Source organism: Trypanosoma brucei, chromosome 10 (assembly GCF_000002445.2).
Source record: "Trypanosoma brucei brucei TREU927 chromosome 10, whole genome shotgun sequence".
In the NCBI taxonomy this organism is placed as follows: Eukaryota; Euglenozoa; class Kinetoplastea; order Trypanosomatida; family Trypanosomatidae; genus Trypanosoma; species Trypanosoma brucei.
The window spans coordinates 267,204-279,666 of NC_007283.1; the positions used below are offsets into that span (position 1 = coordinate 267,204).

Genomic DNA, 12,463 nt, shown 5'->3' on the forward strand with positions numbered 1-12,463 from the left:
CTCTAGTGACCACTTGGATGCCTTTCTTCTTTTTTTCTATGTGTGGTGGTCTACCCACCGAAGGGTAGAAGGGAATGTGTATTCCCCTCTCCTCTCTCTTTTGCCATTGTCCTTATACACATTGTTGTCCCGTGTATTCTCCCCGCATTTCTTTCATCATACATGTAACATGCCATGTCGCGAGCAAGGGTTGGGGTATGGCCGCCGTGGAGCCATACAGACGCTTTGTGTCGATAGAGCTTCCCTTTTGCCTTCCTGTAACGGTGGAAACCAACACCGACGGTACCCATTCCTCATGTGCCACGGCCACGGCGGATCGCCACACGGTAGAGGCATTTGTTCCCCCGTCATTCCTTCGACCTTGTATCGACGACATCATACCGACGGCACGGGAGAAGGCGGAACGTCAGGAAGGAGGTAACGACACCGCGGGAAAGGGTGAACCGAAGGAAATGTTGGGTATTGCAACAACGACGGAATATTGCACGGGGGAAATATTCTCAGGGTGGCGGTCGCTGGATTTTGACGCGGATCTGGAGAGTCGTTTGGAGGGAACTGCCGACGGAAACCGTAGCAAGCTGACGACTACGGCAAATGAAGAAGGGGAGGCAGAAAGAGAACGAATAAGGCGCGAGTCCTTTCCCTCCATTACCCCCCAGCTCTTGCTTCAGGGATTCTTTCGTAATGATCTCCTGGTGGAGGTGAAACGCACGCGACGGGTTAAACGATTGCGTAATGTGGAGACGGGACGTGTGGTAAAAGAAACTTACGTTGATGGTGGCACTGATCACAAGCAAACGGGGGTAACTGTATTAGGTGTTGTGTCACGCGAAGTAGACATTGTTAAACCGGCGGATTTCTGTTTTTCCCCTTTCACGAGCGAAAATATTGAATCATTTCCAGAACTGTGCAGTGGGAACATTTTTCCACCAGGTCACTTTATAGGCGAGAAGAGTCCGTTCGAGGTCGCTTTAGTGTATGATTCACACTCGGGGAAGAGGGACATGGACCGCCTGGATAACACTGCAACATCATTTAACTGCGATGAGGCACCACTGTGGGAGTTTGAGGGCGTTCCCACGCTGACGATGGCAGCAGGCGACCCAAACATTCCACCGCCACCGAGTCAAGCGCAGATGGATATCCTCCGCCGCCTGAACGAAGGTTTTGATGAGCAAGGCTGCATAGAGGTGCGAGCCGTGAAGGCGCTCTTGGAAGAGCGTCCGGTATGGGTGACGAAGGACCTCATAGACGCCATTTTCGAAACGGGTGTATGCCCTCGCACACACATAAATAAAAAGGCTGTGGCGTGCTTGACGTATATCATTAAAAATGGGCCGTTTAATAGGATGCGCATCCGTATGGGGTTCAACCCATATGCCAACCCCAGCTCAGCATGCCTGCAAAGAATCGCTGTGAAGATCTGCCGTCGCTCTGAGTTAGGTACATGCCTGCGTGACATTAGTCGCGTTCCCTACATCAATGAGGTGCTGCAAGAAATACTTGACAGTAAATCCCACAAGCGAGGCTCAGAGGAGGATAGCGGTGCTTTCAAACGGCCAAGTTCGCTGCCATACCGCCCACGGGGAACACTTTTCGAGAGGCTCGCAAGGGCTATTGGGCTAGGACAACTTTATGTCGCCCTTCAGTTAATTGATGTGAGTGATGACGCCTTTCTACAAGAACTACTTTCAACCGTCTCCGCAGATGCAGAAATTCCCCTTGAAGACCGTACGTGGCGATGTGGTTGGATAGGTAGTGGGTGTTACCAGCGAGCTATCAATCACATAATTAGTACCTTTACAACATTTATTCGAGAAGAGGTAGAACCAGTGCTGCAGAGGAGACGAAGCGGCCAAGAAAACGACCAAGTTGGGGAAAGTGCAGGTGAGCGGTCTCCGTATGCCTCCTCCACCTCCAGTGTGTCACCAGAGAGTTATGGTGATGATGATAATGAGGACTCACTCGAGAGTGTTAGTCCTGTAGACGATTTGTCCCAGCATCCAGATGACGGATGACAATGTCAACTTATGGCATCCTCCACCTTGGTCCCCGGAGGAAAATAACTGTTTAGTTATTTTGTTTAGCTGCATTGTACGATTGGCACGGTGTCGCCATTGGTTGGCAAAGTTGATCGGTATCGCCGCATCGTGCACTCAGCGTGCCTACCGTGTGCGGCTAAGGGGTTCTCCTCTGTGACGGTTGGGGTGGAGAGCGACCGACTTCATTACTGTTATCCATTTTGTCTGCGCAGGCTTCATTCGATGCACCCATGGAAACAGTACGGAGGGGTTAGCGAAGAGAGCAAACGCAAGATTACAGAATCTTGCCAACCCTCTCCCCAACTTGCCCTCGTGCCCACATGTGGCTGTCAGCAATAGTAGTTGGCACATTTACCTGCATTGTTGGAGGGAAAGGAAGAGGAGGCTGTCGATATCCCGCCCTTCCCGTTTGTTTTCCCATATCTCTTGTGAACCGGCACATTGGGTCTCAAACTGGAATGTAATTTTTTCAGCTGTTCCGCAATGTTGCTGTTGTGACGATCAGTTTGCCTCACGTGCCGTCGCCCCTCATCTTCCCCCCTCCAGTTTCCGTTAACATCCTGTTATTTTCGTGCGCGTGAGAGCACGCAAACATACCTGAAGCGAGTGCAATACAAAACGTCTACCAGCCGCTGTTTGTCTTCCCATTTCACATTTCATACCTACTAAAACACGTATAATCACGTCTTCACTTTATGAAGTATAGAGTCGCAACGTGCCAAGCATGGCAGCAGTGATGAAATTAGAAAAGTTCTTCGTTGCAACGCTTATCGTTGCCGTCACGAGGTGCTTCGCAGAGGAAGTGGACACCGTTGCTCCAGGTAAGGCACCACCACAGGACGTAGTAAATACCTTGTGTGGGGCGAAGCATTTATTAGAAGCAGTAAATAAAAAGGCGGGGACTCTTGCGAGCGAAGTAGAAAAGCATGTCACTGATGCGAAGGCTTCTCTAGACGGAACTGTCAAAGCGTCAAAGAGCACGCAGACCTTGTACGAAAAACTGCAGAAGGATGTAATGGATGCGGGCCTTACCGCTGTTGTTGTAGAACGGATGAAGGGAATTGCCGACGCCGCTGTCGAGGTGGCGGCGAGTGCCGAGGAAGCTTATGAAAAAGTGATACGAACGAATGAAAGTGTTGGGACAGCCGCAGCGGAGATAGAAACGAGTTCGAACCACTCCGCGAACCTTATCGACAAAATACTAATGGCCACCGCGGGGGTGGAAGATAAGGAAACAGAAGAAGACTTTTGCAGTGGTGTTGAAAATAAATATGGTGATGGCCTCAAGAATGCGAGTCGGCCGCATTGTCGACTATTTGACAACTGTAAGTTGGACGATATTAATGGCAAGGCATGGCAGCCCACGCACATGGAGCTGGTAATCACATACCATGGGATATGTTATCGTCTTGACGCGGTAGAACTGTCTATGGGAATTGCAAAGGACGCGGCTACGAAGGCATCGCAGATGAAGACGCGTGCTGAAGAGGGAATGGCGTCAGCTTATCAAGAGTCGATTGTCGTGGCGAGGGAAATTGCCGGGGAGGCGGAGAGAAAAAGACTACTAGCAGAAAAGGAGCTGGCGGAAACAAGGGAGAAAGCGGCTGCAGATGCCAAAGCTCGGAAAGAAGCGGAGGAAGAAATGAGACGGAGGGCCGAAAGGGAAAGAGCGGAAAAAGAGGAAGCTGTCGCTAGGGCGGAGCGAATGGAAAAAAAGGGGAAAACAGTAGCCGAAGTTGTGGTGAAGGCTGAACATGATCAAAAGGCAAAAGACGGTGCAAGTGACATCAGCAGCCGGAGAATCGGATCCCTATGGAGTCCATTGCGCGACGTTTGGTTAATACTTCCTGCCGCCTCGCTGTGTTTATGGACTCAATGAAAGAAACTTATAGGACTGTTGAAATTCACACGAACACGTCATATGATACGAACTCTACAGTCAAGCGATTTGAATTGTGCCGCACCTCTCCCGGTGCGTGCCCTCAATATTTCTATTCGTATTCACCTAGCCTTCGTTAAGGGTGAATACGGTAACGTATAATTTTTGCTTTATAAAGGGAAAATGAAGGGAACTTATTAGTGTGAATAAAGCGGGTGACGGAGGGCTCCCTCAGTGTTTATCCGATTACGATGTGAATGTTATTTGTCTTCCTCAAGTGAAGTTTGGTGTCGTGATGCAGTTGGAACATGCCATTGGTTGCGCGACATGATGTTTTGCTGCTGTTTCTTTTAAAAGGAAAAAAAACAAAGTATTGACAACAACAATAATAATAATAATAGAGTGAATAGATACGCGATGGAAAGGAGGATGGGGGCGGTTGCTGTCATCCCACGCCTAAACACTATGCGCTGTTCGTCACCTGCATGGTTAACAACCCCGTGACTTATCTCATAACATCCCATTCCGACACAGCATTCGTTCCCGTAAGCGAAGTTTTTTTTCCCCCTTCAATGTGCTTTTGCGAGGCGATTATCCTTAAGGAAGATCCACGTATGTGTTTATGTATTTTCGTATTCATGAATTTGTGTACTTATATATTCGCACAAGTAAAATGAAGGAACAACTGTTTTTGTCTCATATTGTTTTCTTTTTTGTTTTGTTTTCAATGGGAGGACGGTTCTCTTCATTGGGGGAAACCCCGTTTGAAATTTTAACGGGGAAGCGGTTTAGGGCCAATAAAACCGTCTAATGTTGATGAACTTTCCACACATCAAGAAATTTCGTACCACAATCAGCACCTACCTCTGTTTCTTGCGTTGCGGTTTGTAAAGTTGCTGGTGACGCAGTAAAGTGGAAATAAATAAATAAACATAAATAAAATTCTGCAGCGCGGAGGGGGAACATATGATTTATTATGAAAATGTGTGTTCTCGAATATGAATCTCCCTTTTTATCCTTGTGTGTTTTTGCTATTTTTTCTTTTATTAAGTACCCAACACAGTTGATAGGCTGTTCGTACCGCTGCGTCCGAAGTAAAAAATTTTTTATTTTTTATTTTTCCTTTGAACAGTAATAACGATAGCAGCAGCTATAGCACCGACCATCACCACTAATAATAATATTATTGTTGTTGTTATTGTTGCCGCCCCTTCAAATATTATCGGCATTACGTGTGAATAATGAAAGCCCGTTCCTCCCGCCCAGTGACAACAATAACGGTGACATCAGAAGAAACCATTCAAACGCACAATGCACGTGATACCCCACGGACATTTGAGTACAAAACCAAAAGGAATGAACTCATGCGAAGGTTGGAGGAAATGCGAAATGCGTTGGAAGAAGATAATAATAATAATAATAAAGGATCACGTGTGAAACTTTGTTATTATGATATTACATTTAATTGCAGGGATCCCGTCGATGTTACTGTTATGAGTGGCTTTCAGAGATTTGAGGGACTCGGGGACACATTAAGCGGACACATGAAATGCGAAGAAGATGACAGGCACAAATTTGTGGGGTTAATTAAAGAAATTATTCAATTGGATGTGAGTCACCGCGCGAGGAATATGGACAAAAGTGAAATTGCGGTAGTGAGGATTGCAGCAAACTTCAAGGAACTTAACAGCACCTTCACGAGAAGCGCGGCAACACTCCTTTGAGTACAGCTGTTGTTTGCCTGCTTGTTTATTTTGTTGTTGTTGTTTTCTTTTTTCATTTTCCACCTTCAACATTACCAACTCCAATCCTCCACCCGTGTCGTTGCCGCAACCCCTTCAGCATTCAAAATAAAAAAAAAGAAACATATATAAGCGTGCGTGTGTGTCTGAGTAATTGGATATTGTATTTTTGACATCCGTTCTATTCAAAAAAGGAACCTGACAAAACAAGCGCATACCGTTTTCCTGCATAATTTTTTTTTCTATTTATGTACTCATACATGCGCTTACTAACACTAAGCGAGATGAAAGATATCATATCATGTGATGCGGTGCAAGTTTTGGCATTTTTTTTTTAATTTTTTACTTGCACTTCAATAACAGGACGATAAACGGAAGTGAGGTACGTCAAGACAAGCCAAGTGTGTCGAAGAAATTTATCAGCAGAAGTCGTTTCGGCATGCATTTACGCATATTTTTATGTTTATGCATATAATATAAAAGCATATTCATATACTCATTGGTTTATTATGAGCGTGGTGTAATGGTGAATGTCATTCAAACATTTACACTATACACTTCTTTTACGTTTCATTGGTGCACTAACATTAAAAGTGGGAGTGCCCAGATGAAAGATATTTGGCTGAATATTTATACCGCCACGTAGCGCATAAATAAACAGACATATATTTTTATAAATACAAATTTATCGACGCAATGCAACCGGAGCACCACGGTGGCCCCTACGAGTTATATGCCCACTTCTCCTCAAAGAAAAAATATTTTATCTTTTTTTTCATTTTATTTTCCTTTTTACACCTGTGCTGGGAAACTAAACGTATGTCCCGTAGTTTTTTTTTTATGTACGTGTAGGGGAGGACGGTGGGGAAATGGTCGACGTTGGACGCTTCGAATGGGAGCTCAACCATAACACTATTTTTAGCGTGTGCTTTTTTTTCTTTTTTAGTTCCTTCTACTGTTCGCGGTGCAAAACAAAAGAACAAATCGCGTACCGTCATATCGCTCGTTTTTTTATTATTATTTACTATTTCCCCCCCCCCCTCCCTTTGTGGCGTTTCGTTGTCCCCAATTGCTTTTTCTTTCCTTTCCTTCATGTTTGTCCATTTACTGACTGTCAGGATCGAAGAACAATTGAATAATGGTAATAACAAAGGGCAACTGCACACTTCGCCGTCTAATATGAGGAACGGGATTTTTGAATTGTGATGCCTTCAAGTTCCCTCAAGTCCCAAAAAATATATATATAGTGTTTCTTTTTGTCCCCTTTACTTCAGCGGTCATGCAAAATCAGCTCCTTCATTTGTTACGGTGCTGAAATTTACTTGAAGTTGTCGTATTTTAGGGAACCCATGCATGAACACTAACAACAATATTAGTGAAACAATTGCTTAACATATGTGTCTCTGCTGTGATTTCCTTCTTGTGAATTACCTAACGGTGTTCAAAAAGTCATTTCGTTGATGCAATTTGTTTCCCCTCCCTTGTTTTGTGGTGACGTACTTTTGACACCGCTGTTGTTTTGCTGGGTCTGATGGAAGGTTCGGGGACGCAGAAACGGAAAAAGCGAAGGGGAGACATACACTTCTTTTATAATAATAATAATGAGGCTGACTTCCCTATCCTTTTGGCCTCCATTAAATTCCTTTTCTTTCCGCCTTGAGCTGCTAGAGCTTTTCCCCAAACTGTATAAACTGCAGAGGGCCACTTAGAAGCCGTGCCGTAGCGAGAGGTTCCGAATTGACAAAAAGAAGAGCGCGTCAGTCCTCCCTCACAGGTTAACCGCTTTCTAAATAGTTGGAAATTACACAAATATCAACACAGTCCCGCTCACTTATTCGCAAGCCGACTTTCGCGTCACAACATTGCGGCCCTCATAAGAAAGCCCTCGCTGTCATCCATTGGAAACCCGTCTCGGTTGACTTCAATAATGTATGAAACAGGAAGAGTAGCCACCGGGGGAAAGAGGCAGAGAGAGGAACGCCGACGCGTTCCGCTATTCTGGGTGTCAGTTCCATCATGCGTTATCATGGTCTCGCTTCGGTGCGACTTCTTGAACATTCCAGTAGGGGGCTGTGACAGCGACTTGGCTTTACGGGATTGTTGTTCTGCAGCGCTTCTGGGTTCATTTATTCCTTCAGCTTTCGCACTTGGGGCCATTCGAGGAAATCGGCGAAGGGTTTCTGGCACCTCAGTCTCATTTAAGTGTGGTTTTCTCCCCCCCCCCCCCAATTTCCTTGCCGAGTGCCCATCGCAGGTGCCCTGTCAACCCAGCATTCCCGAGAAGGTACTTGGGAAACACCGAATAAGTGCGGCTCCCCGCCCCTCTTTTCTTTCGTTGCTTCGGTGTGGCCCCAGTGTTTTCTGTCGCCCAAAACCACATTCACCATGTCTGCCCACGTTACTGCGAAAGCAGGGCCCTTAAGAGGCAGCCCTCAATGCATAGGATGCCGTTCAACTCTTTTCCCAACCTCTCCATTGATGCGATGACGCGTGGTGCGGTGCCTTGTACGAATCCCTGTCACCTCGGCGGCGATCCCGCGCTCCCCGACGGCAAGTTTCTTCGCCAAAAAAGCGCCGTTCTCCCAGGGAGGAAAATACCCAAACATTCTTTCACGAGCGGATGTACCCTAAACCGATCCCCACTTACAGGCGAAAAGCCCGTTGTTTACCATTCCCCCCTTTGTTCTCTCCCTCTCTTTGCCCCATTTACTCCACGCACTCCCCACACGTTTCAAAAACTTCGCGATCCCCGTGCACGACGTCCAATTTCTCTTTCCCTCCTCATTTCCTCTAACCCTCACAATCTTCAACCTCACCAGCTCCACCATATCCTTAAACCCCCTCGCCTTCTCTGTTGCGTCTTTGGCTTTTGCTTGAACGAAGGCATACACCAATTTCAATCTCCCTGATATATTACAAAGCCCCCACAGGGCCCACTTATCTTGAGTTCACCATTATCCGCAGACGTAAATCTACGAAAGGCAAACAGGACGCAACCAAAGTAATGACTTCTTTTGCGGGCATTCTATGTGTAGTTTCGGAGGTGAAGGGGAAAGCACACCGAAGTGAAAACTTAGCACCGCAGAAGCACTCCCCGACTAGGCTTAAATACGTTAACATGAGAATATAAGATAACATAAGTGAAGCAACGAAAAGAACATAAAAGACTAATATACCAGAAAACACCGCCAACCCCAGCGTAGAGCCTCATCCCGAAAAAAACGAGAGTAAAGATCGTTATTTCTGATATCGGGGTAAAGATGGCAACTCGCACACGGAGGATCAGCTTAAAGTACATCTTCTAATTGCGCACCGCTGAAAAGACAAATAATTACTTGCGTTAAGTGTCAACTAGATCCCCTCGACCCACAGAGGAAATATCCACCGAAACCAAAGACTACATTTCACTGTGAACAACGAAACACGGGCGGTGCCTCGGATGGCAAAAAGGTTGTCCCTTTTGAGGATGGCTCATTAAAACATGGTGGGCTTTTGGCGCCCTCAAGGGAGACATCCATAACAATTAGGGGAAGCTGACTACCAACATTCTACATTTATCAAAGCCTACAAACGACCCCCTCCAACATGGGTGCCGGCAGCTCGTCTGCGTCTATTCGTGGTGGAGCGTCCGTTGTTGAGGAATCGAAAACAGAAGGAACTCCAGAAAGCATGGTAACTCCGCTTGGGCTTTCGGATGAGGAGCAGCCCAAGGTCACATCAACCTACTTCCCCACCCTCAAATATAAAACGGCTCTAATGGAGTCATGGAAAAGCCGGAACCGTTGCGCAGAAGAAGGATGTTAAGTTGATAACTGGTGAATGTATGGAACAGGTATTTTCAGTTGCCAACAGAAGAGCCCTAATACGATAAAGATCAGTTAAAGGAGAGTTCCCCCCGTCTTATGTGATCTGCTTTAAACACTCTGAGATAACAATATGGAAAGCTTTGAGGAACTCTGGAAGCAGTTGCAGTTGGATCCCTTGCGATGCAACACTTGGGAATGACAGGGAGATTTGTACGTTGAAAGCCTTAGAGGCTATCGTATTCGTGGAGGGTGGTCGTTTGACCGACATTTGGGAGGCGGAGCGCGACAGAGTACCGTGCCACACGTGAGAAAGTTGTTGAAGAGAGGAGAATATCTCAATGATACCATTGCACATTTTATTTGCCAAATTGCGGCTCAAGCAGTTACTAGGAGGAAGGGGTGCGGAGCCGCGGCGCCCGGAAGAATCATGAGGCGCATAAACATCAAGGGGGTGGACCTCATTGTACTAATGAAGAAGGTGTCGAATGAAACAGTTGTGCGGGAATGAGGATATGGGGCTTCAAAACCATTCATCATCAGGGGGGGGGAATGTTGGAGGCTGCTAAAGTTGGTATTCGTGCCGTATCTGTTAACCACTTGGAATCTGGTTGTTAGTGGTTACCGCCTTCCAAAGAGGCAGCCGATGCATACAAGGGCGGGCACATATGCACAGCCCTCTCGCAAAGATACACTCAACACATTCACTCACACATACTTAAACGGACCCGCAGAATGTCAAGTGCTTTACTCTTTTTGAGCAACCGACTCCGAAAACTTGCCCCTTCGGATAAAAAAAGTGAGTGTTTGTGATGAATAAATACGGAAACACTTCCTATCATATGTGGGACACTGAGGTACACGAAACATACGGTGACGGAAAAGGGGGATTCAAAACCCTCAATCATGACACGACTTTACTAAATCCTTCTATTTCTATCTGTTTCAAGCACTTGGTCATAACTGGAACACTCAGTTCCTCCTTCTGTTGCAGCAATAAAAGAATAGACTTTTGTATACTCCTCTCAGTCAATCCCTTGTCTCTTTCAATATGCATCAAAACTGTCTCATGAAGGAGTTCCATAACCTCGTCCCGCAATTTGTCAGCGCGTTGAATAAACACGCTTGCAATTATATCTTGTAGTTCTCGCAGTTCCGGAAGCCACGGCGTGGTGGAGTGGGCACAACCACAAATAACTAAAAAACTAAGACCCCCTCTAGTGAGATTCAACAAAGACAAAAGGTAAAACACGCAAAAAGTCAGTAGTCTACACGGAAAAAAGGAATATTTCAAAACATCCACCAACAAATTACCGCCCCCTCCCTCCCCCCCCAAAAAAAAGGGGGATCGCAAAAAGAAACTACATTCAAGGACACCAAAAGCACTCGCCGTTGCAAAACATTACTATAGTCACCAGCATGCGCCAGCTGGGATCCACTACTTTTCCGATTGAAAAAAAAATACTACGAGATCAAAAATAGAAAGCATACTAATCACTGAAGGGAACGACCCTGTCTTATACCACAGGTACAGAAGGAAATATATACTCGTCTTCAATGCAATACACATAAATTCGAACAGACTCCGGTTACGAGAGTGGTTCGTTCCTCATGAATTTCTCAATTATAGTGGATGCCGCAGCAGGTTGATCCATCGGCACCATGTGACCCGCACCGTACACCTGCACAAAACTGAAGTGCATTGACGATGTGTTTGATGATACGCTACGTACAAGACCCGCAGCACTACCATCAATAGATGAGAATGGGGTACCAGGGGCCTTCACAAACTCTTCACTTCCAGACCACTGAAGTGCAAGTGTCCACTCCTTATTTCCAATCCAGTTGCAGATAAAGTCCATATCACCGGCATAAATCATTACTCGAACTCCATCTTCGAGGAGTCCACTAATTGTGTAGTTAAAGTTCTTAAACCAGTCAACGGCAAACATCAGGTTCACCTCCATGTTACAAGCTTGCCAAGTCATTGGATCTACACCCAGAGACCTCTGAACATCCTCACGGTTCATAAAGTTGTCAACTCCCGTTGTGTTGTAACATAATGGCCCATCACATGTTTTGCGGATATCATAAACGTTCAGGCCTGTAGCTGAAAACAGAGCTACCATCGGACCACAAGTCACACGGGAAAGCTTGCACGACGAGTCCGCGGATGATGAATTATCAGCGTCACAAGCAGAAATAGTACTTTGACAAGCGGGCACCATCGCCGACATCATCACATGAACAAAGGAAGATACACACGGACTTCCAAGAACTTCCTTGCACCAGTCCCATGCAAGTCTGGGATATGACGCATATTGTGTATACGGATCTGTTAAACCGTTTCCTACAGCCAATCCTGCAAGAGGAATGTATATGCCTTCACCCTTTTTATTGCCTTGGTTAATGCGGTAAGCTGTAGCCGGAGCAAAGTGGCCACCGTAGCTTTCCCCAACAACAAAGAAGTCGTTTTCACGCAGGTCCTCGTGCTCACCAAAGAAGGCCTGTAGAAAGTTGTACATGTCCTCCGACACCTCCGCTTCATTCTTATCATAATCCGCTTTATCCGCATACGAAAAGCCCACACCGGCAGGTTGATCGATATATATTACATACGCGTGGTTGTTCCACGAGTACGTATTGTTGTATATGTCACCAGTCGTTTCGTTCATGAGGCAAGGTCCATTCTCTGCAAGTAGCGCAAACATGGAACTACATCCAGGACCGCCTGTCATCCACAGGAGCACTGGGGCATTGGGATTGCCATCACGTGGTCCAAATGCCCAGTAGAAGTAATGTTTGTCACTCTGCTCTCCAGGAATATCAAAATATCCGCTCCATTGATTAACGCCGGGGTCACAAGGCTCCCAACCAGAGCCCGTCGTGCGAAGCGTCGGACGGCGGATAGCCTGAAGGGCGCTTGCACTCTGCAATAAGAGTAGCAACGAGATAAGAAAAAGCGACGTGTGGCACAGCATCATTTGTATGGGAACT

The 12,463-nt window shown here is 46.2% G+C and overlaps 6 protein-coding genes across 6 annotated transcripts, besides 2 other annotated features; 5 read left to right on the plus strand and 1 right to left on the minus strand.

Moving 5' to 3' along the window:
- Window positions 1–74: 74 nt before the first annotated feature.
- Window positions 75–2,018, plus strand: Tb10.70.7170 (hypothetical protein, conserved; the record flags this gene model as incomplete). The annotated part of the gene is made up of 1 exon (XM_817263.1): window positions 75–2,018. One exon carries the CDS (start codon window positions 75–77, stop codon window positions 2,016–2,018), a length of 1,944 nt encoding a protein of 647 aa, XP_822356.1.
- Window positions 2,019–2,766: 748 nt separating this feature from the next.
- On the plus strand, window positions 2,767–3,921 carry Tb10.70.7150 (hypothetical protein, conserved; the record flags this gene model as incomplete). Its single annotated transcript, XM_817264.1, has 1 exon — window positions 2,767–3,921. One exon carries the CDS (start codon window positions 2,767–2,769, stop codon window positions 3,919–3,921), a length of 1,155 nt encoding a protein of 384 aa, XP_822357.1.
- Window positions 3,922–4,837: 916 nt separating this feature from the next.
- Window positions 4,838–4,865: a sequence feature (AT_rich).
- A 151-nt stretch (window positions 4,866–5,016) lies between these two features.
- Window positions 5,017–5,042: a sequence feature (AT_rich).
- A 120-nt stretch (window positions 5,043–5,162) lies between these two features.
- On the plus strand, window positions 5,163–5,645 carry Tb10.70.7140 (hypothetical protein; the record flags this gene model as incomplete). Its single annotated transcript, XM_817265.1, has 1 exon — window positions 5,163–5,645. The coding sequence occupies one exon, from the start codon at window positions 5,163–5,165 to the stop codon at window positions 5,643–5,645; it is 483 nt and encodes a 160-aa protein (XP_822358.1).
- A 1,945-nt stretch (window positions 5,646–7,590) lies between these two features.
- Window positions 7,591–8,085, plus strand: Tb10.70.7120 (hypothetical protein; the record flags this gene model as incomplete). Its single annotated transcript, XM_817266.1, has 1 exon — window positions 7,591–8,085. One exon carries the CDS (start codon window positions 7,591–7,593, stop codon window positions 8,083–8,085), a length of 495 nt encoding a protein of 164 aa, XP_822359.1.
- Window positions 8,086–8,098: 13 nt separating this feature from the next.
- On the plus strand, window positions 8,099–8,572 carry Tb10.70.7110 (hypothetical protein; the record flags this gene model as incomplete). The annotated part of the gene is made up of 1 exon (XM_817267.1): window positions 8,099–8,572. One exon carries the CDS (start codon window positions 8,099–8,101, stop codon window positions 8,570–8,572), a length of 474 nt encoding a protein of 157 aa, XP_822360.1.
- Window positions 8,573–11,055: 2,483 nt separating this feature from the next.
- On the minus strand, window positions 11,056–12,450 carry Tb10.70.7100 (serine carboxypeptidase III precursor, putative; the record flags this gene model as incomplete). Its single annotated transcript, XM_817268.1, has 1 exon — window positions 11,056–12,450. One exon carries the CDS (start codon window positions 12,448–12,450, stop codon window positions 11,056–11,058), a length of 1,395 nt encoding a protein of 464 aa, XP_822361.1.
- Between the last annotated feature and the right edge of the window lie 13 nt (window positions 12,451–12,463).